Raw genomic sequence first — 27,025 nt, 5'->3', positions numbered from 1 at the left:
TGACTCTCCTTGAGCAGCCATGACTGGTCCCTGCCCAGCCCTCTGGGCTCTGCTGAGAGCCAGTCGCTGCCTATTCAGTGGCAACAGATATTTCGAGACCCATTGCATTTGCCACTGGGTGAAATGCTCTCGGGTCAAGACGGGCAGTCTGCCTGGGTGAGTCATTCTAGAAAGATAGGAGCCCAGAACTCCACCTTGGACACAGAGCCCACTGGAGCCAAGTGGGGCAGCCGCAGGAGACAGAGCAATGACCCTGTGTCTCCTGCACCATGCCTGAATCCTTGATGTGGAAGAACCATCCTTCTTTGTGACTAATCCTCCACGGATGATATTTTGTTAAAATACAGCCAATTGAACATACTCTCAACTTCTCCGCCTCCTCACGGAGGAAAAAACGGCATCCTTCTGCGGGCCATGCTTTGAGAGCCACAGCCCTGGGGGACGTAGGTCAAGGCTCCTTTTTGTTCCCACAGCGGCTGGCAGAAGCAGGTATTTTGTGTCCTGCCTGTGCTGGGGAGGACACTGAGGCCGGGCCGGGTTCTGGGATCTGCTTCCTCTGAGGGACGGGGCTGCCGCCGTGGTCCTCACGGCCGGCCTGGTCTGTGTATGGGCAGGGCGAGAAAGGGAAGTGATCCAGAAGCCAGGGTGATGATAAAAAAAACAGCTCACACTTACTGGCCACTTATTCACGTCAGATGCTGTCTAGGAGCTCTACAGGAGCCCTGCCTGTTCCTCATCGAGAAACCCCAGTTTTACAAATGAGGAAACTGAGGCACAGAAAGATTAAGAAATTTCCCAGGGCCACCCGGTGAAGGAGAGATTTGATTCTCAGATACGGGCAGGGGGCGATGCCCTTCATCATGGCACCACACCGCCTCCCGGAAGAAAAAACAGAGTGGGCAGGGACGTGGCACAGTCCCGAATTCAGTCCCCTTACTCAACAGATGGGGAAACCCAGGCCCAGAGAGAGGCGTGAGCCAGAGCCTAGGTGTCCTGCCCTCCACCTTCTGCTCTGTCCCGGGATTCACTGCCTTCAGAGGAACTGTCACAGGGACCCCCTCAAGACTGTTAATCTGCTCATTCTGGGCTGCATGGCCCCTGCGAATGCACCAGGGTGGGGGTGACGTAGGGGGCCCAGGTAGGCACCCGTAGTGCCCTCCGCCCACACTGTTGGAGAAATGTCTTTGGCACGGACTCTCAGCTTCGGTAGAAGGTTCAGAAACTGGTCGTTCCCCCAGTCACCCGCCCAGGCTTCAGAGAAACAAGCCGCTCATCAGCTCCTGGATGTCACATTTCCTGTTTGTGTGCCCGGAATGAGGTACAGCTCTTGGTGAAAGGCAAGGGGAGGGAGGAGCCTTCTTACTGGAATTACCATTGTCGGTGATGGGAAGAGCCTAGAAGGCTGTACCTGAATGCTTCGTTCTGTAGCTAGGGACACTGAGGCCCGAGAGTGTAAGAACCTGTTCTACGAACTTGTCCAGGGAGCTGGAATCACAATGGTTGTAGGTTTGGGTTTGGTTTGTCCCTTGTTCGTTTGTCTGTTGAGGTGATAAAATCATAGAATGTGTGAGCTGGCAGAAATCTAAGAGGTGCCCCATCCACCTCCCTATGTTTTGCAGATGAGAGCCTGAGGAGGGGGTGGGGATGGGAGGGCACTTTCTGAAGAACAGAGCCCTGAGAAGAACTCGCTTTTTGAGTCAACATACAACAAATGCCATTGACTGCCGCCTCTCTGCCAGCGAATTAATCTCCGTCTCATGGAGAGATGTGTGTCAATCAAAGAATCACACCTAGGTGTCCAAATAGGGGTCAGTGCCCCAACGGAAGGACGTAGGGTGCTACAAAGGAGAGTAAGAATAGAACGGGGAAGCCTTCCCTTGGGGGGTGACATTGTCATTGAAGCTTAAGGACCGGAAGGAGGGTGCATGGGTGTGAGGGGGCCGGGAAAGGTGTCCCAGGCAGAGGGGAGAGCCGGTGGCAATGTCTTCAGGCAGGAAGTGCCTTATTTTATACATGAGAACGCCAAAGCCCAGAGATTGGAAATGAACCTAGTGTAGTGCCTCAAAGAATTTTTCTTCCTGTCCCCTCCTCACCTTTTCTTTAAATTTTTTTTTTTTCTTTTAAGGAGAGGGGCAAGAGACTAGCACCTAACTAAACAAAGGACTTTGTGGCAGAGCTGGAATTATCAGCCCCCCCTCCGCCATTTCACGCCAAGGGAGTTTGAGAAAACCCTGTATCTGGTTATTCCCCAACTGTGTGCCTCTGAAAAAGACAGCCTTTTTGAGCTTCTGTTTCTTCATCCGTGAAATGGAGCCCATCTTCCTTCTCTGAGGATTTCACACAGACTCCCATGAAAGAGCTTTATGCTGGCCAATGTGGGAGCTAGAGCTGGGCTCCATGGGGCTGCTGGGCTCCCTTCGCCTGCCTTCCAGGGCCATCCTTGAACCCCAGGTCTGAAAGAGCCTCTCTTCTCCCTACTGTTGTACCGTAATTCTAAAACCTGCCACTCAGCATTAACTACCTTTGGCATTACTCTTCAACGTTCCACCGAGACACGCGTGAATCTTGAACAGTGAACTAGGGTGCAAAGGAAGAAGCTTGTGAGCACCTACCATGCGCCCAACATCTCAGTGACGCTTTACACAGGCGACATCGTTTAACCCCTACCATAGCCCTACAAGGTGGGTGCCTTTCTTCCCATTGGTTGGGTAAGGACACTGCCTGAGGTCACATGGCCAGTGAGGAAGCACTCTGTGGGCAGGCAGAGGGCCCAAGAGCCAGGAAAAGTGGACCCAGGCGGTCTAGGGCGGAGGGCACCCTGGCAGGTAGACACATTGGCTGCCTTTCCAACCATTAATATCCTTGGAATATTTGGTCAACATTTATGTGGGGTGGGGGATGTTGGAGGGGGTGGATTTGCAGTGAATACAAAGGGACTCTTCTGGATACTGAATCCTTTCTACCCAAGGACATCTTCCAGAAGCAGACGGGATAGAAATTCACTGACAAAGTCACTTCCCCAGCTGCAGTGCCTTACTGTCCTGGGGAAAACGTTGGCTGTCTCCCACTTTTCTGCAGCTTTCTTTCTCTTCAGTTTGCATTTGAGTATCTCCAAGCCAGACAGCTTCTTGGGAAGCTCATTAGAAGATTTATTTTGGTTCCATTTTTATTTGAAACTTATTTAAATATAGCTGAGGACAACTAGTCTTAAAAAGGGGAGGCAGTCTGCCTGTCATTTATTTTGACTGAGCAGCTTGGTGTATACTTGAGTTGGCATCCTTGAACTTGGCTCCTTGTATTAAGTACATAAAGTATTGCCCCCATTTACGTAAAGGACAACAAGGCATTTTTGGGAAGTGTCAGAGAACCACCAGATTTGTTTAATTAAATAGCTGTTTGTCCGGTTTCGGGAGTAGTTTATTCTCGTTGTAGAACATTTGAAAATGCAGAGAAGTGGAAAGAATAAAGTGATCAGTCTGCCACAGTCTCATCGCACACACTGGCTGGTATTTTTTTTTTTTATTGTGGTGAAATATACATGACATAAAATTTACCATTATAACATTTTTTGAGTGTACCATTCAGTAGCACTAAATACACTTACATTATTGTGCAACCATCCCTGCCGTCCATCTCTGGAACATTTCCATCATCCAAAACAGACACTCTGTCCCCCGGAAGCAATAAACTGCTCATACCCTCCACACCCCAGGCCGTGGTATCCCCCACTCTGCTCTCCACCTCCAGGAATTTGACTACACACCTCATGTAAGTAACATCATCCAGTGTTCGGCCTTTTGTGTCTGGCTTATTTCACTTGGCACGTTTTCAAGGTTTATCGCCGTTGAAGCGGGTGTCAGAATCTCGTTCCTTTTCAAGGCTAAAGAATACTCCACTGTATGTATACACCATATTTTGTTTATCCGTGCATTCGTCAGTGGACATCTGAGTTGTTTCTACCTTTTTGGCTATTGTGAATAATGCTGCCTAGACCTTGGTGTACAAATCTCACTTCAAGTCTCCGTCCTCAATTCTTTTGGGTATAGAGAATTCCATGTTTAATTTTTTGAGGAACCGCCATACTTGTCCAGTAATTCTTTTTTTTTTTTTTTAATTTTTTTTTCAACGTTTATTTATTTTTGGTACAGAGAGACACAGAGCATGAACGGGGGAGGGGCAGAGAGAGAGGGAGACACAGAATCGGAAACAGGCTCCAGGCTCTGAGCCATCAGCCCAGAGCCCGACGCGGGGCTCGAACTCACGGACCGCGAGATCGTGACCTGGCTGAAGTCGGACGCTTAACCGACTGCACCACCCAGGCCCCCCACTTGTCCAGCAATTCTGATGTATTAGATCCAGAGCTGAGATCATAGCCTTTGTGCAGTTTGGTATCTGGCTTTCTCATTTAATGTTCCATTTTATTAGCTATTCTTCAAAAACATTTTTTTAAGTTTGTGTAATATTCTATTGCATTGCTATCCACATTTCCCCCCTCCACTCATTGATTTCTGGACCACACCAAAAGATTTTAAATCATGATGGTCAAAGAAAGAGCTGGTAAGCAGGCTCCATGCTGTGTCCACACCTGTTTGAGAAATATTCAACAAAGATAGGTTAACTGCCTTTAAGGAATTTAAATATTTTTCGGGGCGCCTGGGTGGCGCAGTCGGTTAAGCGTCCGACTTCAGCCAGGTCACGATCTCGCGGTCCGTGAGTTCGAGCCCCGCGTCGGGCTCTGGGCTGATGGCTCAGAGCCTGGAGCCTGTTTCCCATTCTGTGTCTCCCTCTCTCTCTGCCCCTCCCCTGTTCATGCTCTGTCTCTCTCTGTCCCAAAAATAAATAAACGTTGAAAAAAAAAATTTAAAAATTTCTCTTCGGGGATTCTTGGATGATCAGCCAATTCAGTAGTTTTAAAATTTCTTTCTACTCCAGGTAGCCAGAGTGCCTGGGTGGCTCAGTTGGTTAAGTATCCGACTTTCGCTCAGGTCGCAATTTCACGGTCTGTGGGTTCGATCCACACATCAGGCTCTGTGCTGACAGCTCAGAGCCTGGAGCCTGCTTCAGATTCTGTGCCTCCCTCTCTCTCTTTTCCTACCCCGCTTGTGTTCTATCAAAAAATAAATAAGCCTTAAAAAAAATTTTTTTTAAAGTTCTTTGTAGCCAGGGTGCCTGGGTGGCTCAGTTGGTTAAGCGTCCTACTTTGGCTTGGGTCATGATCTCGCAGTTCATGAGTTCGAGCCCCGCGTCGGGCTCTGTGCTGACAGTGCGGAGCCTGGAGCCTGCTTCGGATTTATCTCCCTCTCTCCCTACCCCTCCCCTGCTCACGCTCTGACTCTGTCTCTCAAAAATAATAAATGTAAAAAAAAAAAAAAAAAGTTCTTTGTAGCCAAAGAAACTTTACTAGAAACAAAATGGTGCTTAGAAGCACAGCATATAATAGCAAACAGATAAAAGGGAAGATGAACTAAAGAAGTGTGGATGGGGGCTCAGAGTTCTGCTCTCTCGGCACCCCATCTCCCCCTCTGTGGTGTCTGAGGCACTTTGGGAGATTCCCGGGTTCTCCAGAACACAATTTGAAAAACCACCAGGCTGACCCGGCGCCTTTATTTTAAAGAAGGGATGACATCTCGGGACTGGAAGGGACTTACCTGAGGTCAAGTTCATTCTTGTACTCATTCATTTTTTTTTTTTTTTTTTTTCTCAACATGTAGCACCTACTGCCTGCATGTTGGAATCACTTAAGAAGCTTGTAAAAATAAGGTTCCTGGGAGTCTTCTGGACTCCAAGGCAGTAGATGTAGGGAGACACCAGGACTGGATTCCTTGCTCCGCAGTCCACACTGGGCAATGTGGGGTGCTCACATTCCAGCCCCCTGCATTGTCGCTTGCTTGTCCTTCAACCCTGAATGCTGTTCCCCACCCACTCACCCTTTGAGGCCCAGTTCAAACGGAGCCCCTTCCTCTTTGAAGCCTGGCTGCCCAGCCCTGTGCAGACGGCTTACTCCTTCCTCTGTGGCCCCAGAACAGAACACATCACTTCCATCCCTACTCGCACTGACTTCTTTCCGTCGCAGGTAACAAATAGTTCATTGCTTCCAGCACCGGCTCCCCGACCAGTATGTAAGCTTGTATGGTCTCTGCATCCCCCACAGTTCCGTGCACACACTGGGTGCTTTGTGATTATTGACTGGAATTGGATCTGGTACACACTCCGTATTTGGAGGATAAAAAAATCAGATAGCAACTTATGGAAGGTCATGTAGCCCATCAGAGCGGTGTCTGGACTGGCACCAGGTGTCCTGAGGCTCAGCACTCGGCACGGGCCAGCTGGCAAAGAGGACAGCTGTCTGGTCTGGGCAGGGAGCGTTGGCCCCGGCTGCCCTATCCCCGAGTCCGATAATAGCCCGGATTTTCTGAAATCTAGAAAGTTCTGCCTGGCTTGTGATTCAGTGTGCCTGTTTGGACGCCTGCAATTTACTTTATAAACCGTAAGCATATAGAGGATGGGATATCACGTTAGCGCTATTTAGACTGAGCCAGTGCCCAGATGCTAAGAAAACAAGTCTAACGGGGGAAGGCCAGCTAGTCGACCCTCAAGGAGGCATAGTCTGGGCCTGGGGTCAGCCAGCATTATATCCAGAGGCAGCTGCTACAAACCCTCCTATGATCCCAATTTGTGATCCACAGCTGATGCTTTTCTAATGAGCACACTGGACAGTAAAAACTATGGTGTTTTTTTTGGGCGGGGGGAACAAGTGACTTGTTTATTACGATGAACGTTATCCAGGGGCTCACGCTGCTGACGTCAGAGTATTTATGCTAGTTAGGTATTTATGATGTGCCGATGGGCTAACGTAGCGATTATTCTCTCCCTATCCTTGCGTGAAGATGGCATAGGGTCCCTTACCCTGTACCAGCCAGGAGCTCTGGGTTCTGCGGGATCGCTGGGCACAGAACCCTGCCTCTGGAATCCTGGCAGCCACCTTTGCCATGGGCGCCTTTGGCATCCGGAGAAGCCCATAGACTCCTTCTGAGAATGTTTGAAAATATAAGAAATAAAATGAAATAAATGGGATTATAGAAGAAACGAGTCGAGTTGAACTCTAGTTATGAAAATATTAATAGTCGGGGTTGAATTTCAGCCCAGCCCAACGGAGATCTTTTCTCATCTGCAAGATGGGGATGATTTCGGCACCTGTCTTCACAGAGGGCCGTGGGAATTGAGTGGTGGGTGTCCTGTGCTCAGAACACAGCTTGGCACGTTGTGTGCGTTCAGCACAAAGAGTGGCGTTTGCGGTTGCTACTACTGCTGTTATGAACTATTATATAAAATACAGATTCCTGCCCTTCAGGAGCTCACAGTCTGGGTTGGGAGAGTATGTCTGTGTGAACTAGTAATTAAAAGGAGCCGTTAAGGTGTAGACGAAAAGCCCGATGAAGGGCTAAGAGGAGCTCAAAAGGGAGTGACGTGGCTTCTGGCTAAAAGAGTACCAGGTAGCGGCCAAGCTTTGGGGCCGGCCAGGTTTCGGTTGGTTCTGGCTCTGACCCTTAGCTGTCGGAGCTGGGCGAGCGGTACCGTCTCTCTGGGCCTCAGTTGTCTTTCTCCGTAAAATGAGGTAACAGGAGAATCTACTGTACAGGATGTTGTGAGTTCCGCCTCCTCTCCTCCAATGATGGATCGGTTAAGTCACATGTCCTTTACTGCATGGACCACATCCCCCTGCTCGTCTTTCTGGCCCACCCGCCCCGGCCGGTTCAATCCCTGACTGCAACGAATCAGGCAAGTTTCCATCTCTGCCACTGTCCCCGGGCTGGTGAATGGGACCGGGTGGCTGGCTCAGTGCCAACTCCAGCAGGCTTACAGTGCTGCTTGGCACCCTGTGCCCTTACCTCCCAGCCAGTGTCCCCTCCCAGTGTCCACGGCACCTGCTGCTAACCTGGAGGGCTCTCAGGCTGCAGCCCCACTTGCTCTTATCAAGTGATCAGCTTCTTCATAGGAAAGGAAGGCCTTAGAGAACAACACTCTCAACTTCCTTCTCATTCTTTTCAAATGTAGCTGAATGCTCACCTGTCTTCGGGTCTTAAGGAGAAAATCTCCCCAGGACATTAAAGAAATGTTCTTGCCTCCATTTTACTTGCCTTTGTTCATGCATGGCCCTCACTGATGAGGACAGTGAAGGTTTCCCAGAGAAGAGGGTAGACCTAGAGAAGCTCGTGCTCTGTGTGAGATGGGCAGTGTATCAGTCAGGATGGAGCAGGTTATACTGCAGTAACAAACAGCCCCTAGATCCTAAGGGCCAAACCCATAAAGGCTGATTTCCTACTCTCATGGATATGAGCATCCTGGGCCAGCTCGTGGCTGTGCCCTTCACTCACAGACCCAGGCTGATGGAACACCTTTTTTTTTTTTTTTTTTAAGTTTATTTATTTATTTTGAGGGAGAGAAAGAAAGCATGAGCAGGGGAGGGGGCAGAGAGAGAGGGAGAGAGAGAGTCCCTAGCAGGCCTTGCATTGTCAACGCAGAGCCTGCCACGGGGTTCGATCCTATGAACCACGAGACTGTGACCTGAGTCAACATCAGGAGTCAATGCTTAACCAACTGAGCCCCCCAGACGCCCCTGATGGAACACCTTTTTGTATGTACTCCAGAGCACAGAGAAAAAGAGCCCTAGGAGGTCTTGGCAATTGAATAGCCCGCTCTTATTATACTGGTCAGACTAGTCACTAGTCCCTGACCCCAAGGGCCCCAGGAAATGAAATCCTACGGTGAAGGGGGAGAGCTGGACATATTTGGTGGAACAGCATTAATGACTACCTCAGTGGGATATTCCCTTCTGTGCCTGAGGTTAGCAGCCTGGGTCGTGCAGACAGAGCCTTGTGAGTGCAAGGAAACCACACCCAGAGCAAAAACCCCAAAGCCACTTCTCAGCCGGCTGCAAAACTGACAACATCTCGGGGGAACAAAAGCAGAAGCTCAGAGAAGAAGCTGTGGCCACGAAGAGGGCAGGTGATGCCTCCCTGAGAGCTCTGGGCCTTAAATTCGTGGGGAAGGCAAAGGCAACAGGGTCGGATTGGGGAATTGATGCCACATTTGTCGTAACAGACCCATGCGATGCTTCTTAAGTGGAGCTCGTAGTTAGGTGGTTTTGCTCCATTCCTGAGCTCTTTTTACGTTCATGCTTCGGTGAGGATGTTTTTTCTAAATCGGATGCCTCGCTAGCTTCAGGCCATCCGGTGCTCACCTCTTCCCAGCACCGTCTCTGTGCTCACATCAGCAAGCCCACCATGGCCTCCCCGGATCGTTCAAGAACAGTGGAGCTGGGGAAAGGGAAGGACAGTGATGTGGCCATTCCTGGCAGAGGTTTCTGGGGTTTTCTTGGCCACAGATAAGGAAACTTGGGAAGAAGACGGTTGACTGCAGCCTCCAGCCCCTCCCTCAGCCCTTCGATTTCCTGTGCTGTGGTTACAAGGCATCTCATCCTGGAGAGATGCCAGACACCTGGGTACCAGCTTTGGTCGCCTTACTTCATTGCCAGGTGGCCCTGGATCAGTCATTTATCACCCTTGGGGCCTCAGTTTCCTCATCTAGAAAATGCAGCTCGGGGTGCCTGGGTGGCTCAGCCGGTTAAGCCTCGGACTTCAGCTCAGGTCATGATCTCACGGTTTGTGGGTCCGAGTCCCACGTCGGGCTCTGTGCTGACGGATCCGAGCCTGGAGCCTGCTGGGGATTCTGTGTCTCCCTCTCTCTCTGCCCGTCCCCGGCTTGCACTCTGTCTCCCTCTGTCTCTCAAAAATAAATACATGTCAAAAAGAAAAGAGAAAAATGAAGCAGCCCAGAAGACTTGGGGGGCATGCTTGAGAGTAGAGTGACCCTGGTCAGTAAGGATGTTCCTGCAGCCACATGGGAAGGGTGGCCTGTGAGATTGTTTTTTCTGATTCCGCTGGAAATCCATGCAGCTGAGAGTAAGGGAGTGACTGAATGTTGGGGGGCTCCTGTGTCTTTTCTGTCTCAGGACATTCCCCTCAGTTGAAGAATGGCTTTCGTGGCATGACGCTTGGTTTCTGGGCTCAGCCTTGCACTGGCGCTCCATGAGGGAGAGGCCATATTGGCTAATCCTTGTAGACCTAGTGGGCCGAACAGTGCCTGGCACGCGGTAGGTGCCAATATTGGCACGAAATAAATGCTTATTTAATGAACGAATAAGCAAGCGAATACACAATTCCCTTCCACTTTGACTGAATCAGTGACTTTCAGACTCCCTACGGGGAAGAAGGAGGTTGGAGACGGCCTTGGCTCCACCCAAACCCAGCTTCCAGGACAGTCACCTTGGCCAAGTCACCTGCCTCCTCCTCTGCTGGTGGAAAAGAGCAGCGCTTACCCTGCTTTGCGGGCTGGGGAGGCTCCAGCAGGTGGGAAGATTTGAAAATGCCCCACGCAAAGGAAGGGCTGGTGGTTTTTAGGACACGGGATCGTGGTACACTCTTTGGGGACACAGAGCAGGTGATGCCAAAGCCTGTGAGGGGGAGGTTTCTGGAATAATTATTATTAGGAGTGGAGTAGCTGCCATTTACTGGGCACCTATTCCAACGTCAGGGCCTATGCCTGGCGCTTTATGTGCGCCATCCCGTTCACCGTGGTCGAAGAGAAAGGCAATGTTACTCTCATTTTACAGAGGAGAGAGACCAAGTCTCAGAAGGCTCGCATGATTTGCGCAAGGTCACCCATTTAGTCAATGCCGGGCCTGTCTCACTCCAATGCAGGCTTTCACCTCTGTGCCACACTGCCTCCTACCACTATGACGAGGCTGAGACAGACCTTGTGTCTTAGACATCAGTGATGATAACACGAGCTCCCTCTTCCTAAGTACCTGCAAGGGACCAGGAGCTTTATACACATCGTTGCTCATCCTTTCAACAACCCAAGGAGCAAGGAATCGTCCCTGTTTTACAGATGAGGAAGCTGAGGCTCATAGAGTGTGAAGTGATTTATCCAGGGCCAAAATAGCAAAAAAAAAAAAAAAAAAAAAGTCAACAGGGCTGGGATTGGAGTCCAGACCTGTCTCATTCCAAGAACAGGAGAAGAAAAAGCCACCTCAACTAAAAGTTGTTTTATTTCATTTTTTAGCTTATGGCTAGAGTTCCTGGAACCGCACCTTTTGAGATTCATTCTTGGAAGTTTCAAGCCAATTTATTACAAGAGACCTAAGAAAACCTAATGTTGGGGCGGGGGCGGGGGGTGGAATAAGGCAAAACAACCTCAGGATTTTCCAGTAAATTCTTAGCCTCTGAATACCTCCTGGCCTGCACAGAGGAAGGAGGGAGAGTCGAGGTGATCCCAGCCAAGGCACTGAGCAGGACAGGTTGAGGGCAGGGGTGGAGCAGAGGGGCACCTGGAGGGACTCTGAGCAGCTGCAGGAAAGACTCTGGGCGCCGGAGAGGGGGATCCTAAGGGACCAGCAGGTGGTAACCACAAGCCCCGGATCTTAGCTGGAAAGGATCTTGAAAAGACATCATTGAACTCTCTTTATTCTATTGAACAGGCATTACATCATAGTGACCCTATGATTTATCCTCCGGACTGGCACACTTTTGAAAGTGCGAGGGGACCCTAAAACGTCAACCTGTTAACTGCTCCCCGACGGATATAAACCAGAACCGTCCTAGGGAAAGCAGTGTGAATGGTCACCCTGATTTTGCAGGGCCTTTCTTGCCCACACCAGGCAAAGGCAAAGGCTGCAGAAAAGCAAAGCACAGGTAGTGGAAATAGGAGGACGGTAAAAACAGAATAAAGCAACAGGAGAGGGACCCCGATGTGGTCAGGAGCCCTGACTTCAGCTGGTGGACGTGTGTGAGGGCCAGCCTGGGTAGTCTGATGGCAGTAGCTGACATCTACAGATGGCATCTGGGCGTTTGTGGACACACATGTCCCTCTCAGCAGACTCGGACTTGAAAAGTGGAGGCAGTGGGTCTCATTCATTCTGTGCGGCATGTGTCCCCATCCCAACGCGGTGCCTGGCTCCGAAGAAGTGCCCCCCAAATGTCTATTGATGGAATAAATGCTGATGGCATGGCCAGGGGAGATGGGATGTGCGGAGGAAAGGGTCAGCAGCCCTGTCTCTGAGGACCTGTCAGGTTCAGCAGGGAAGATGCGGCTGCACGGACAGGCAGAGCTTATTGGCTGCGTGATCTTGTCCGGGTTCCTCAACCTCTGAGCCTCGGCTCCCTGGCCGAGATGGAGAGGATGGTCGCTGACCACAGAAAGGGTCCAGTGAAATGGTGTATGTAAATGAATGGTGGCCTTTATTGCTGTGATAACGTTCTGGGAAGCAGGGATCACTTCCACACTGAAAAGATGTGCCTTAGAATCAGGGAAGCGTAGAGATGGGGCAGAGTTCCCGCCACTAGAAGGCTCCAAGCAGGGGCTGCCTGGCGTGGATGCCGTAAATGGGTGGCCACCTTTGGGAGGTGGGCTGGGCTAGCTGGACACAGCGGGGCGGGGACTCAAGCCGGCCCCCTGAGAGACAGGCTCTGCCCTGGGAGGGAGAACAGTACCCAGGCGGAGACAGGCCTGCAAACATTCCCTTCTCTGCCTGTGAAATGCTTCCTTGCTGGTTCCAGGGCCTCCTGTGGTGGCCGAGGGAGGAGAAGGCCGGCCTCGTGGAACTTGCCTCTCAGCGGTTCTGATGCTCTGATCGCAGCCAGATAAAGCCTTGGATTAGGCACACCTGTTGGCTCTGGCCTCCTACCCAGAGGGCCCCTCCTCCACCCACAGGCTGGGGCCTCCCCTTCTGTGTCCCCTTCTGTCTGAAAGCACCAGCCACCCCTGTGCAGAGGCCTGCAGCCAGGGTCCGTGGCAGGCCTTGAGGGGTGCCGAGACCCCGCAGAGCTGGGGTGCAATGCAGAGTAAGAGACACTAGCCCAAGCTTTTTGTCTGCCAGGAGGCGGAGGGCGGGGGGAGGTGGGAGCTGGCGTGGGAACCAACCGTGCACACTCCAGGAGAGCTGCCTGGAGTCGGAGGCAGAGCCGGGAACAGAACCTCCCTGCCTGGCACTCCCTGGGAGCCTCGGAGAGCAACAGCTTTGCCCACGCACATGTTTGTGGCCATCTCCTCTCTAGGCAGTGGGGGGGGGGGGGGGCGGGGGGGCGCTCAGAGACGGTCAGATGGGAGTGTGGCGCCGAGCTGAGAATCCAGATGGGCTCCCCAGACTCAGCTCGCAGCCCTCACGCCACTCTCTTGGCTGTACTGGGTCTCGTCTGGCTTTCGTGATTCCTTTTTTTTTTTTTTTAAAGTTTATTTATTTACTTAGAGAGAGAGGGAGGGAGAGGGACAGAGAGAAAGAGGGAGAGAGAGAATCCCAAGCAGACTCTGCACCGTCAGCGCTGAGCCTGACGCGGGGCTCGAACTCACGAACTCATGAGATCATGACCTGAGCTGAAATCAAGAGTCAGACGCTCAACCGACTGAGCCACCCAGGCGCCCCCATGATTCCTTTTGTTCCTGGCTCCACCTCCTACCTCCTTGCGGTGCCCCCCCCCCCCCCCCCGGCTTCAGGGCAGTGCCTGTTAGGGACGCCCTTCTCTGTCTTCTGTGCTTCCTCTGCCTCAGCACCCAGCGGACCTGCCCGCTCTTGCCTGTGTACTGACAACTCCCAAATCAGACTCCTCCCAGCCTCGCTGCTGAGCTGGTTCCAGCAGGTTCTTCAAACCCAATGCGTCTAGAACGGGGCTCACCGGTTCCCCCCACTCCCAACCTTACACACCATTCTTTGGTAGGAACATCGTTTCACTCCGCCATTTACCCAGAACTTGCAGAGTTTGCAACGGCAGCCAGCACCCGGATCACCGGACTCCTCGTGCAGACACTCATCCTGGGCCCGCACTGCCCACCCCAGGGTCCACGCCTGGAGGGGCAGGAACGACACCCACGTCTGCCTCGCTCTCTTCACCCTACTGCTCACTGCGATTGGTGAGGCTCACTGCCTTCCATTTTTGGAATAGTTAACATGTATTGAACACACAGGTGCCAAGCGCGTGGACCAGGCATGCGTCGTAGCCTACAGGGCCGCATTGAACATGGGCTGATGTCATAGGCACTTTCACTTTGGGCCAAAACATACGCAAGTATCTGCGCATGGACTTGACATTCTGGGAGGAGAAGAACGATATTTAAAAGATCAATAAGGAACCTATGAAAAGAAAGTCATTTTAAATCCGGGAGTTGCTCACCGACAAGGCTGACACTTAAGAGAAGTTGAGGGAGAATTTACTTCATGTAATCCAAGCTCTCAAGGTGCCCTTTCCTTCATTTATCTCAGACAGCTGGTGCTTTCTTATCTTCTAGCAACTTCCATTGTCTAGGTCTCCGATCTCACCAGGACATGGGCCAGCAGCCTCCCCGTGGGTCTCCCTGGCTGGAGATTTTCCTTCTCCCACCCACCCTCGCCCTGCAGCCCAAGTAACTCTGCAGAGCAAATCAGTAACTCTCTTGCCTAATGTCATTCAAGGGTTCCCCAGAACCCTCAGGATGAAATGCAGATTCCTCGGTGTGGTGAGGCTCCGACTCCTGGTGATAAGACTCTGTGTGGCCCTCCAGCTCCTTTCTCCCCACCCACCCACTCCGTCCTCCACCCTTAGCCACTCCGGATTGGAGCTTGTCAGTTTCCCGACTGCCCGTGTCCCCCAAAACTTATCACGAGCCCACGCATCCTGTCTCCTTTGCTTCTGCACAAACGGAAGCACCTCTGCCTGTCCTAGGGGCACCCCTCGATCCTCCCCCCACAGGGATGCTCTTCCACACTTGTCCTGCCCCCTTTCTGAATCTTCAAACCCTCTCTCTCCTCGGCTCTGTCCCAGGAAGGTTTTCCATCCTCAGCCGGCCCCACCAGCTGGCACCCTCTCTCCTACCCTTCCCGGGCAGGCTGCTGGAGAGAGGTCCTTACACTTACTGTTTCACTCCCTCGCCTGTGGTTCATTCCATGGTGCCTGGCTACAGATGGAGAAATGGAGGCACAGAGAAGTTAAGCCAGTCGCCCAGGATTGCACAGCATAGGGGGCGGAGCTAGGACTCAAAGCCAGGCAGCCTGCCTCCAGAGTCTGTACTTCTACAACCACCACTCTCTACAGCCCCTCACCCACCCCACGAGGTGAGGGAGGATGATTATCCTTGACACGGAGGGAGAAACCAGCCAATTGGCTCTGTCGCTTACAAGCAAGAATGTCTTTTTTTTTTTTTAATTTTTTTTTCAACGTTTATTTATTTTTTGGGGGACAGAGAGAGACAGAGCATGAACGGGGGAGGGGCAGAGAGAGAGGGAGACACAGAATCGGAAACAGGCTCGAGGCTCTGAGCCATCAGCCCAGAGCCTGACGCGGGGCTCGAACTCCCGGACCGCGAGATCGTGACCTGGCTGAAGTCGGACGCTTAACCGACTGTGCCACCCAGGGGCCCCCAAGAATGTCTTTTGTGAAAAATTTGGGATGAATCAAATGCTGACAACCTGCAGCCTTTTTGTTCTTTGTCAAGAATACCTCGTACTCGCGGGCAGGATCTTGACCTTCATTGTTTTTCCCAACCGGAAGTGGTCTTGGATGCAAAGCCAGGGATTCCCACACCTGGGCTTACAGTCACCTTGGCCACAACTCTGAGGCCCTGCCATCCTGCCTTGAGGTGTGGCCAGTGGACAGGTACTGAATGCTGGCCGCTAACTGATAGATTCATGGGCTGCTGGGACTGGAAGGAGCCCTAGCGACCATCAGATGATGAGATTAGCCAGCCCAGCCGGCCCGGTGGTGAGCCCTTACCCATGCAGCCTCTGGCCTCCTCTGATTAGCACGTCCGAGGCTCATTTGCTAGGTTCTCTGCCTCTCGATTAAGGAATGACCGCAAGTGTGTGCCCCTTTGTTTTGAGGGTCTGAGCATGACTGTGTCAGGGAAGGAGGAAAACCATGTTGGATCCTTAGAAGTTAAACGTTCTGCCTTCTAGGTTTGCACACTGTGTCGAGCTGTGGTTAACCAGCCTGGAGACTCTAACTCCACCAGCTTGCTGAGTGTTCCCCCCTGGAGGCAGCTTAGGGGAGAAAGCACAGCTCCTCCGACTCGCCCGCTGTGGACCTTGAGCAAATCACTGAGACTCCCAGAGCCTCCTTCTGCTCCCCGACCGCTTTGTGGGTGACCCCGAGGATCACCGAGAGAGGCTGATTTTGCAAATCGTGAAGTGCGAGCCCCTTCTGACCTGTGGGAGGCGTTTGCTTGTGAAAAGGACCAGCTTATCTTAGCGTCTAGGCTCTGCTATCTTTCCCTTTCACACTGACAATCGCTCCAGATTTCTAGATCGCGTAATGCAGCAAATCCTCCCTGGACCCGTAGGGAGGTGCTCGGTGATGCTTGGTATTTGTGGCGGGGAACCCAAAAGAAGGAAAAAGTAGGGCCTGTGGCCCTCGAGCCAGGGTCAGGGGAAGACAGAATAAGGCAGATAAGGCAGTTTTCAGCAGAAAGTTTTCTGTTGGTTTCTGTTCTTAGCATTCACACAGAAAAGGCGCATTTGTGATGAATTTTCACCAAGTGGACACCCCCGTGTATCCACTACCCGACTTAAGCAGCAGCATGACCGGCCCCACAGGAGCTTCTCTGGGCCCCTTCCGAATCTCAGCATCACAGACGGATTTGCCTGTTCTCGAGCTTTACATAAAGGGACTCATCCAAGGCTTCTTTCTCTGCACATGATGAGTGTGAGATCCATCCCGTGGCTGCTAACAGCTACAGCTGGCTCATTCTTATTGCTGTGCCTGGAATCCCGCTCTAGGGCCTTACCGATCTGCTCCGATGATCGTCTTTGGGGTTGTTTCCAGTTTTTGCTCTGCCGGGAACGTTGCTGTCTGCGTCTCTTGGTGGGCTTATGCACATTTGCCGTGGTGTCCAGACCAACAGTGCAGTGATGGGTTGCCAGGTGCACTTTTGTTCAGCTTTACTAGATTTAAGCATGTTGTTGGAACTTCAGGTGCTGAACGCTGTGGTCAAACAACTCAGGCCCCCGGAGGAGGGGCTGTGAGATTTTGTTAACAGCAAGCTGCAAGTGGCTAGATGAGGCATCACTTGATGGGGCTCCTGGACTTTGGCCCCCTCTTCTAAGTCTGGGGTTGCCAGACTATCCTCGCGGGAGGTGAGGGGTGTGGGGCCCCTCGGGAGGGCTGGGGTTGGGGCGGGGGGCTCTTTGCGCTTCCTTTCCCTGCTTCGGCCAAAGCAGTTTGTACACTCCATCTTGCACGGTGGGGTTCTGAGAATGACTTCCTGTGGGTTTTTTTCTTTTTCTTTTTTTTTTTTTAATAAAAGTTTCTAGCTGTTTTGACGTTTGAGAAATCCACTGTTCTAAGGTCCTTTCCAGCTGGAAAATTCTATTTTAGGAGCAGGAGGTGGGTGTGGGAAGGGTTAAGCATTATTCAGCCAAAGCGCAGGGTTGGGGCTCCGTGACCTTTTAAAGTTCTTATAGCTCGGTTTTCGATGCGGGAGATCTCATAACATTCTATAAAAATAGTGTTCAAACAAAACAACTTCCGAGGTTCAAAAGATGTGGAGGAGAGGCTCAACCTTGAGGAACGTTCAGGTGGCATTTCGACTAGAGTCTTGAGGACTCTCTCCTTCACCCACCCCACCCACCCCTGCATTTTTTTTTTTTTTTTTTTTTTTTTTTAGACCTCTCATTGGCTGTTCCTTATAGTAGTTACTTGGGGTTGTTTGGATTCAGAACAGTTCCCATTTCTGCCAAGGAGTGGGTGACGTGGGCGGCCTGTGTGTCCCTCTGAAGGGTGGTGGCCTTGCCTCCTCCAACGCCAGGCCTAGTTTGGGCCTGTAGTTTCGCTCGGGGAGGGAGGCTGGGCCGTTCGTGGGCCCAGAGAGAGACGTCTCTGCCTTGGCATGTACCTCGGAGTCAACAGGCCTGATAAACAGCCCACTTCCCGGGGCCAGCGAGGAACAAAGCCCCTGGCTGCTACGGGATCTGTCTCCCCACCCCCCCCCTTCCTGAAACAGCTGTTTATTCTTTTGACAGGAGTTGGAACACAGCACCTTCCCCTTCCTCCCGGCCCTGCCTCCTTCTGCAGAGCGGAGCTCAATAGAACTTTGTTGTTCTGCCTTTTACTCTGCGGGGAGAGAAGCAGACGATGAGGTATGTCGAGATGCTGGAATGATTTACTTCTGCCTTGTCGGGGTCCATGGGGGAGTTGTGAGCAGGGTCTGGCAGGGAGGAACCTCGTCTCCCCTGCCCCTCTTGCTGGTGCCCTCAGTAGTTCTGGAAGAAGACAAAGTCCTTCTCTCCCCCGTCTAGAAGCAGGAGCTGGTGGGATGCTGGCTCAGAGGTTTCACTGTAAGTTCTGCTTTATTTTGCTCCCCCCCCCCCCCCCGGCAGGACCTCACGGGGCTGTGGCTGGCTGGTGTGGCCACGGCCTGGGGTTTTCTCTACAGGATTCAGAGTGACAATGCGGAGGCAGGAGGGCTCTGGGCTGACGTTGAGGCAGAGCCCCCTCAGGGCAGTGCAGACACTTCGTTTACCTTATTTCTCTTGGAAAAAAACCCTTGCACAGTAACTCCGGAGCCAGGCAGTAAGGAAAAGCTGGCTGGATACAGGCTTCAGATTTCCTGGAGGGGATTCAAGAAAAGTCACCACAAGATGGACTTCAGAGAACAGGTTGTTCCGTTTGTGATGGCTGGAGCGACAATTAGCTGTGTATTTAGTCTGAGACCTGACTCTTTGTTTCCTCCGTCTGTGTTTACTCTGACCCTCATAATGGAAAACATCACTGGAAGCAGCTTTCTACATATCTATTTTTTTTCCCCACAAATTGCACCATGTTTCTTCCAATGGGGAGCTCTTCCCTGTGATGCCCACCATTTTAGCAGGGGGTGCGGAGAAAGTGGCACTCCCCTCCGGAACCCCCCCAGCACCACCCCCTTCCAAGAGCTGGGCCTGCGAGGCCAAGGGTCTGCTTTTCAAAGTCAGCACCGCCCCTCCCCCCGGTTCTTCTGGGTGAACGCAGTAACCTCAGTCTGTGTTAAACCTCAGTCTCCGCCACCAAAAGCCACGACTCTGGACTCTGGCCGTGACGAGGGATGAACAAGGGGGGCGGGGGGCGAGGAAGGCCCCAGCCGACACACAGCAGGCGCCTGCCGAGGCTCAAGCTGGTCCGGGGAAGCTAGCCCCTCAGCGAGTCTAGCCTGTGAGTGGCCAGCTTGGGGTCAGTTGTGACCCAAGCGACTCTCACGTGATAATCAAGAAAGGCAAAATGAGAGGATGTGCCAGAGAGGCCCAGGTGATTAGTCCACGGGTGAACCTTCATGCTTATTGAGAAAAGAGTGTTCACAAGGGTGGGCACTGAAGCCCAGCTCCCGGGACCAGAATCCCATCTCCACCAAGTTATGCTGTGTGACATTGGGCACGTTACTTAATCTTTCTGAGCCTCTATTTCCTTATCTTTTTTAAAAATTTGTTTTTAATGTTTCTTTATTTTCGAGAGAGACAGAGTGTGAGCAGGGGAGGGGCACAGAGAGAGGGAGGCACAGAATCCGAAGCAGGCTCCAGGCTCCGAGCTGTCAGCAACAGAGCCTGACATGGGGCTTGAACTCACGGACCACGAGATCATGACCTGAGCTGAAGTCGGACGCGTAACCGACTGAGCCACCCAGGCGCCCCTCTGTTTTCCTATCTTTAAAACGGGGATGACACTAGAGTAACTTCACAGGGTAACCGTGGGGCTTAGTGGAGAGACTACTGGGAAAACATTTGGCCCGGGGCCTGGCCTAGTTCCTCTGGGGAGCGTCCAAGGGCCTGACGTTTATTCCGTTTTCAGAGCCGTCTTCAAGAGACAGAAGGCAGAGCTGCACCCACAGTATTAGGCATGGAAGTGAATACTAGGATATGAGAAGAGATACCACAGCAAATAACAAAAACTGACAAATACTTCAAACAGGAAAAGACCCAGGAAAACGACGTCATAATAAAACGATGTGAAAACACTATAAAAACCATTAGTAGTGCTTAGCTGTCTAATGCACCTGTCATCGTTTGGCTGCATAGTCTTGGATGGCCTCTTTGTGTTAGGATGATTCTGCAGTATCATTTTCAATAGAGACCAAAGGGAGACGAATCCGTCTGGCCTCTGGCCTGGTGAATCGACCTTCCTTCTTATCACTGAGACTTTAGAAATGTCTCTTCCAGCTTCACAACTTAGTGTTGGTGGTGCCGCATCTGTAAATCTTTCGGCTGTTTCTCACCCAGAGAACCCAGCTCTTTGATCCTAGATGGGGCAGGGGTCAGGCACAAGGTGGCCCCTGAGCGGGGCACAGAGCAGCATGGGGTTCGAGCCCTTCCTCCTGGGACCCAAGGGGGGCGCTCCTGGGTGCCCAACAGGGCGCCTGTGGGACAGGTTGTTACTGGGACCCAGGTGGGCGGGCAGGTAGTGGGTTCAGTCCCCCGGCCCCACCTGTAGCCCCAGGACAGGCCCCAAGGCTGGAATGATCCCCTCAGACAGCGGCAGCACTCTTTGCCTCTAGGAGGCCTTCCTGACCCACCCCCCACCCGCAACAGAAGGTCAGGTCCCGGCTCGCAAGGGGGCAGGATGCCCAGGCTTCATCAGCTTCTGAGTAAGTCAGCCTCGGCGCTCAATGCGTGCGGGTTGGTGCTCCCGCCATGCTGTCATCGCGTCAAGGAATCCACACGGGCCACGGCACCAGGAGCTCCCGGTGGGTCTCAGTGAACCGCCTTCGTAAGCCGAGACTTCCAGCTCTCTGCTTGATTTCTCTTCCACGTCCCGGGTCCATCGATGGAAAGCCCGTCGTGGGAAGTTAAGTCCACAAAACTGGTTTCACAGACGGAGAGACTGAGGCCAGAGAAACTCGTGATCCTGGGTTACAAAGCCGGCTTTGTGGAGGGTCTGGGGCTGACCCGTAGGTCCGCTACACCTATGAACCTCCCCTTCCTCGCCTGCCCGCCTGCCTCGAGCACCAGGCAGGGGGGGCAGACGCGATGAGTAGCCGGGTCCCAGGCTGCAGACAGTGGGGAGGGAGCGCTGAGGACAGTCACAGTTCGCGGTGGGGGGTGGGCTCACCCTTGACTCTTCTGGGGGACCCAGACTCCCTCAGGTACAGCACGGCTCTGCTCTAGAGTACGCATTTTAGAAACTCTCCCATTAGAAAGCATCAGTGTCCTGACGGCTGCCAGGTGTGGAGCATTTTCTGACCACCAGGCACCATGTGCTTCGTATACACGATCTCCTTCAGTCCTTTCTAGAACCCCGGAGGAGGGTGTTTCAAGCTCCATTTTGTATATGTAACTAGGGGCTCAGACTACTCACCCAAGGCAGACATCCAGGACCGCTGACTCCAGAGTCTCAGTGCTGGTCTAGTTTCCTCCCGGGTCTGAGCGTCCCCGAGGGGGGTGTGGAGAACTCCAGTTCTGTCCAAGGTCATGAACACCCAGTTGGTGCCTGTGTCCCTCCCCTGTCCCCTTACCTGAGTTGTGTTCTTGTGCAACACTTGTCACTACCTGACCTGGATCCTTTTGAGTCTCTTGACTTCAGTGCAACATTCCAGAAGCTACTAGGCTCGCAGAAGCAGCTTCGCAGGGAGGAGGGCTTGGGTTCCCTGGGCCGGGGGAGGAATCGGAGGCAGACAGGAGGATTTGTTAACCTGTGGGAAGGTTTGCTTTCCTCCAGCACTGCTTTCTCCCTGCCCAATTCCCGTTCTCCCGAAATAATGGCTTTTCCAGAGTTTCTGAGTGCTCTGTTGTTCAGCTGAGACGTTTACCTTTTCCCCTGACACAAGATGGAGAAAACATGGTTCACCAGAATTCCTTTCAGAGAGGAATTCAGTTTGGAAGGAATACCTTGACTTAGCCCAGTTGGGGTGTAATTCTGAGATTCTCTGAAGGGTGCGTGTGTGTGTGGTTGTTGTTGGGGTGGGGGGCACAGGATGGGGTGGGTACGGAAGAATTAATTTATGGGTCACACTTCACGTGGGAGCCGTTGTGAGGGTCGCTGTCTAGGATTGGCCCTGGGGCAGCCCGTGCCTGGGGTAGGACAGACTTAGGGAAAAATCACAAGTGTGACAAGAAGGCCTGGGAGGTGTGGGGGGGGGGGTGGATTCTGGCAGAACTGGCTAAATCTTGGGAAAGGAGGCACCCAGGTGACCTAGACCTACACTCCCCCGTGTGAGACACGGTGTCAGTTTTCAGCAGGTCCCATTTCCGTGCTCTACCCCTTACACGAAGGAATGTAGAAGCCATCCCACATTTCCTGCTTGGTGGGTCAGATAGCCAACCACCAATTTTCAGAATTATACAGTTTTGAAAATTCTGAGACAGAAACATAAGAGAAGGACTTTTAGACCGTGCTGACTGCCAAATGCCTCACTTGTGTCCAGAGAGAGAAATGAAAATGTTTTAAAAGCTCTGTTGGCCACCCTGCCAACCCTTCCTTCCCTGGGGACTTGGATTCCAGATCCCAGGAAGCATGGATACACCCATTTCTAGTGGCTTGCTAAAACACGCAGTATTGGGTGGGGGGTGGGGGGGTGGCGCCTGGGTGACTCAGTCGGTTGAGCATCCGACTCTTGGTTTCGGCTCAGGTCATGATCTCACAGGTTCGTGAGTTCGAGCCCTGCATCACGCTCTGTGCTGACAGCGTGGAGCCAGCTTGGGATGCTCCCTCTTTCTCTCTCTCTGCCCCTCCCCCGCTCGCTCTCTCTGTCTCTCTCAGAATAAAGAAAGTTAACAAACAACAACAAAAAGAGACCCGGTATTGGCTCACCCACCTGGCCTCCAGGCGTAAGTCTCCAGCAAAACATAAGCAGGTTCAAGCGATCTCCAGAAAGATATGGGCTTCGAGAGTTGCCTCTGATGCTAGTTTCTGGAATTAAAAAGTTATGCGCATACTGGGAGAGGGGGTTGGGAGGTGTGTCTGATTTGGGCGCTGCCCAGCGTGTCATTGTTCTCCACGCCGGGAGTTGGGGCGTTCCTCGGTTTAGCGTTCAGTGTTTCTTCCACCGGGAAGCAGTTGGCGTTGGATCCTCAGCAGGTGGCATTGATAAAGCTCAGGATGCAACGTTGTCACCTCCTCCGCACACACAGGTATTGTAGCAGGACTGTAACAGGGCCCTGGGCTCGATCGGAGAAACTCCGGGTGCCTCCCGCTTCCCAGGAGCTCTTAATCAGGCTGTGGCACCGAACAGATGGATAAACCGTTACAGTCCCCGATCTGCATTTATTTGCACCTCGTTGTTTAACACGTTCTCACTCCTTTTCCTCATATACGTTTTGAGCTCTTACCGAGTACCAGGCACCGTGCTGTCCCATTGGAGCCTCCCAACAGCCTGGTAACCAGAACTAGCATTTTGGGGCGCATGTATATAGTGTGAGGCGCAATGTGAAGCATTTTGTGGACGTTACCTCTTGCGATCATCACCACTTCCGTCCCCGTTTTAGAGATGAAGGAACCAATTCAGTTAGCGATCCACAATCCCTTTTCTGAAACTCTGGGGCCAGGTATGTTGGGATTCAGAATTTTGGGGGGCGCAGATAATATATCGTGTATTATGGAACGCCCATAATTGTGTATTATGCTGCACGACGTAATGAAATCCATCAATATTTCTGCAAAGAAACATGTGAACAGCATCACCAAGTGGGATAAAGATTATAAATAGCCTCATATCAGTTAGGATCTTGGTGCCAAATAAATTATAAAAAGGCCTTTGGTCCTCGGAGCTTTTTGGAGCTGTGGATGAGGACCCGAGGAGCTGCCCCATGTTCAAGGTCTTCCAGCTCTGTGTGTATGAGGGCTGGCACCCAAATCCACCCTTCTCTGGGAGTGAAGACATCTCATCATTATGACGGGTGGGCACAGTCCCGATCTAGATCTGTTTGCTCCCAAGTGTGGGACTTGCCTTGCACTTCTCGTCCTTTTGCCTTCTGTCTTCATCCCTTGGGAAGCTTTCGTCACCTCCCCAGCAAGGTCTTCCCTCACCGCCCAAATTAAAGTACTTTGCAACCTGTCGTTCCCCACCTGGCACCCAGCCCCTCTCCAACCATGACTTCATGCAGCGATCAAGACATATTTAAGTACCCACCGTGCACTGATTGATTGATTGATTGATTGATTGTGGGTGTGGTGGGGAAAAGCCGGATGGGGCTGAGAATGGGAGAGCCTAGACTTTAAGGGACCAGGGTTGTCTTCCCCTCTGAGGATGGGGCCTGTGGTCAGTATGTCAACGGCAGCAGAGCCAGGGAAAGGATGGTTTCCCATAATCTGGGTCAGGAGGCAGCGAGGGTCCATGGGAACGGTTTCTAGCTACACCCTCGCCCACCCACATCCATGGCGGACCGGGATCAGTTGCAATACCTTCCCTCTCAGCGCCAGAGTGACCTAAGCCCCCTTCCCACCCGGGCGGCCCTGCCAACTCATTGAATTACTACTTTGCCATTGAGCTAGCTAATGGCACTCCTTCGTGCTAGCTAAATATTTATGAGCTTTTCCTCTCTGAAGGTGGCAGCCTTTCTTAGAAAACCATGCCTCACTTTGTGTTTATTTAATCTGCTTTTTCCTTTCTCCTTATTTTTTTTTTTGTCTCCCCAGGAGAAAATAATGAATGTCAAAGGAAAAGTGATTCTGTCAATGCTGGTTGTCTCGACTGTAATTGTTGTGTTTTGGGAATATATCAACAGGTAATTGTGGAGTGTGACACCCACCTTGGACTTGAGTCTCCTCGTGTCAGCCACGTGACCAGGTTGAAATTAAAACTGAGATTAACAATGAAGAAGAGATTCCACCCTTCCTGTATCCCTGAGCCCTGGACTATATTTAAAATCATTAGATCGACAAGTACCTTCTGGCTAATTAATCCCCTTCCTTCCTGTCACATTCCTAATGTCTTGACTTTTGTACCTTTGCTGTTCTGGGTGGGTTATGTGCAGAAACAGCGAGGCCATCCTAAGCCCAAATGTAACTTTCATCATTGGTATGACGAGCTGTGGAAATTACCTTAAGAAATTTCAGACAGGAATGCCATGAGAAATCCACCCCACATCTTCCAATTCTAAGATATTTTCAGGGTTGAAAGGCATAACTTAAGTTGTTGACTTTCGCTATACGATCCACTCTGAGCGGCTAGTGATTCATTTGTGCCTGGCTAACATGCTTGGGTGTCTTGTCTTGTTTTGTTTTGTTTTGTAACTCTGGAAGGCAAAATGAATGAAACACTTCTGAGTTTTCAAATGCATCAGTGGATTCCCCCCCAAATATGCGTGCTTCTGTGCTTTTGGAAAATCCAGCGTCTCAGAGATTCCAGCTGGAGAGGCTCCTGACAGAAAGTAGTCTGTGCAAACAGCTACAAAAATGCATGATCCCTTTGACTTAGGAGGAACTTTATCCAAGAAGTCCACAACACAATTCTGGGCGGGGGAGCTGTCCTGACACCACTAATATTTTCATGATGAAGCCCGTTAGTAGCCCCGAAGTTAAAGGTGACAGCCTGGATTAACAGTTAAATTCCTTCTGCTCTTAAAGCTTAAGCCTGCAGGACCATCTTGGCTACTAAAAAAAGGGATCTGTACCTTTAAGTACATCAGTAGAAGGAAGACTCCAGAGCGTGGGAGCTGTTACTCCCTGGAGTGCAGAGTAGATCTAACCCCTTCTGGAGCGTTATTCTGTTTCATTCTGAACAACTCATTTTAACAAAATCGAGACAAGCTAGGATGTGGTCAAGTTCAAGGAGTCTACAAACCCCGTCTGTCTTTTGAATTGAGGAAACTGGACATACTTAGTCCTGAGGCAAGGTAATTCAGAGTCAGGTGCAGGGACCCTGGGATCCCTTGGGTACTTGAGGGCAGAGGAAATATCTTGTCTGGAGTCTGGAGCTGGGCTGCCTGGAACTGGTTCTGTGACACCATTCACCTCCTCTGTGGCCCTGGGCAAGTTACTCAGCAACTCTGTTCCTCAGTTTCCCTCTCTTTAAAAATGAGGGGATAATAATAGTACCTGCTTCATAGGTACCTCATTGGGAGGATTCAGTAAGTTATTGTATATAAAACATTTAGGGCAATGCCTGGGAGTTAATAAGCACTTAGTGAATGCTAGCTGCCATCCTCTCCCTCCTCCTCTTCCTCTCCCTGCCCCTCCTTCTCCTCCTCTCCCTCCTCCTTCTTCTCCTCCTCCTCTCCCTCTTCCTTCTTCTCCTCCTTCTCCTCCTTCTCCTCCTCCTCTTCTCCCTCCTCCTCCTCCTCCTTCTCCTCCTCCTCCTCCTCTCCCTCCTCCTTCTTCTCCTCCTCCTCTCCCTCCTCCTTCTTCTCCTCCTTCTCCTCCTTCTCCTCCTCCTCTTCTCCCTCCTCCTCCTCCTCCTTCTCCTCCTCCTCCTCCTCTCCCTGCTCCTCCTCCTCTCCCTCCTCCTTCTTTTCCTCCTCCTCCTCCTCTCCCTCCTCCTCCTCCTCCTCCTTCTCCTCATCCTTCTTCTCCTCCTCTTTCTTCTCCTCCTCCTCCTCCTTCTCTTTCTCCTCCTCCTCCTCCTCCTCCTCCTCCTCTTCCTCCTCTTCCTCTGCTCCAGAGGGCAGAACAAGACAGGGGGTTTTGACAAGTAGAAGGAAGAGCTCTAGTGGTTGGAAGAATCCAACTGAAGAACAAACAGTCTTTCGAGTCCCTGCCCTGAGTTGATTGAGATCCTTGTGCTGATAACCTACAAGCTCTGAATGCTTGATTGTTTAAGCTTGGTGTTTGGAATCTCAGCCAGAGTCGTACTTCCATATTTTGGGTGGTTCACAAAATTAAAAGATGGGAGCCAAAGACCCCAGTGTGCATTCTGGCACTGACCTCCCATAACGAGGGTGATTTTGGAGTGCTGGGCACTCTCCACACGGTAGCTGGAGCGGGTTCTGGCCGCTCTCCGGGGCCATGGTTTGGCACCCAGACTCAGGGCACGCATTTTTCAACGTGAGGCATCTACTGAATGTCTGCAAGAGGCATAAAAGGCAGCAAACCCTGTGGCACCTTGT

The 27,025-nt window shown here is 51.8% G+C and overlaps 1 protein-coding gene across 3 annotated transcripts in view; it reads left to right on the top strand.

The window, feature by feature from the left end:
* GGTA1 (glycoprotein alpha-galactosyltransferase 1 (inactive)) overlaps window positions 1–27,025 on the top strand; it is a 58,300-nt gene that overhangs the window by 11,873 nt on the left and 19,402 nt on the right. For 2 of the 3 annotated variants that reach the window (XM_086683891.1, XM_086683892.1), the window contains exons 2-3: window positions 18,044–18,160; window positions 24,618–24,706. In XM_086683891.1, the coding sequence (XP_086540017.1) occupies window positions 24,627–24,706 (80 nt within the window). In that variant the 5' untranslated portion in view covers window positions 18,044–18,160; window positions 24,618–24,626. Of the gene's footprint in view, window positions 1–18,043; window positions 18,161–18,183; window positions 18,359–24,617; window positions 24,707–27,025 lie in introns of those variants that run through there. The other variant, XM_025927765.2, reaches the window with a different exon arrangement.

This window comes from Puma concolor, chromosome D4 (genome assembly GCF_028749965.1).
Source record: "Puma concolor isolate L17-30 chromosome D4, mPumCon1.1.hap2, whole genome shotgun sequence".
Lineage (NCBI taxonomy): Eukaryota > Metazoa > Chordata > Mammalia > Carnivora > Felidae > Puma > Puma concolor.
Note: the sequence above shows the minus strand (reverse complement) of the source record. Positions and strands in the feature narration are given on the sequence as shown.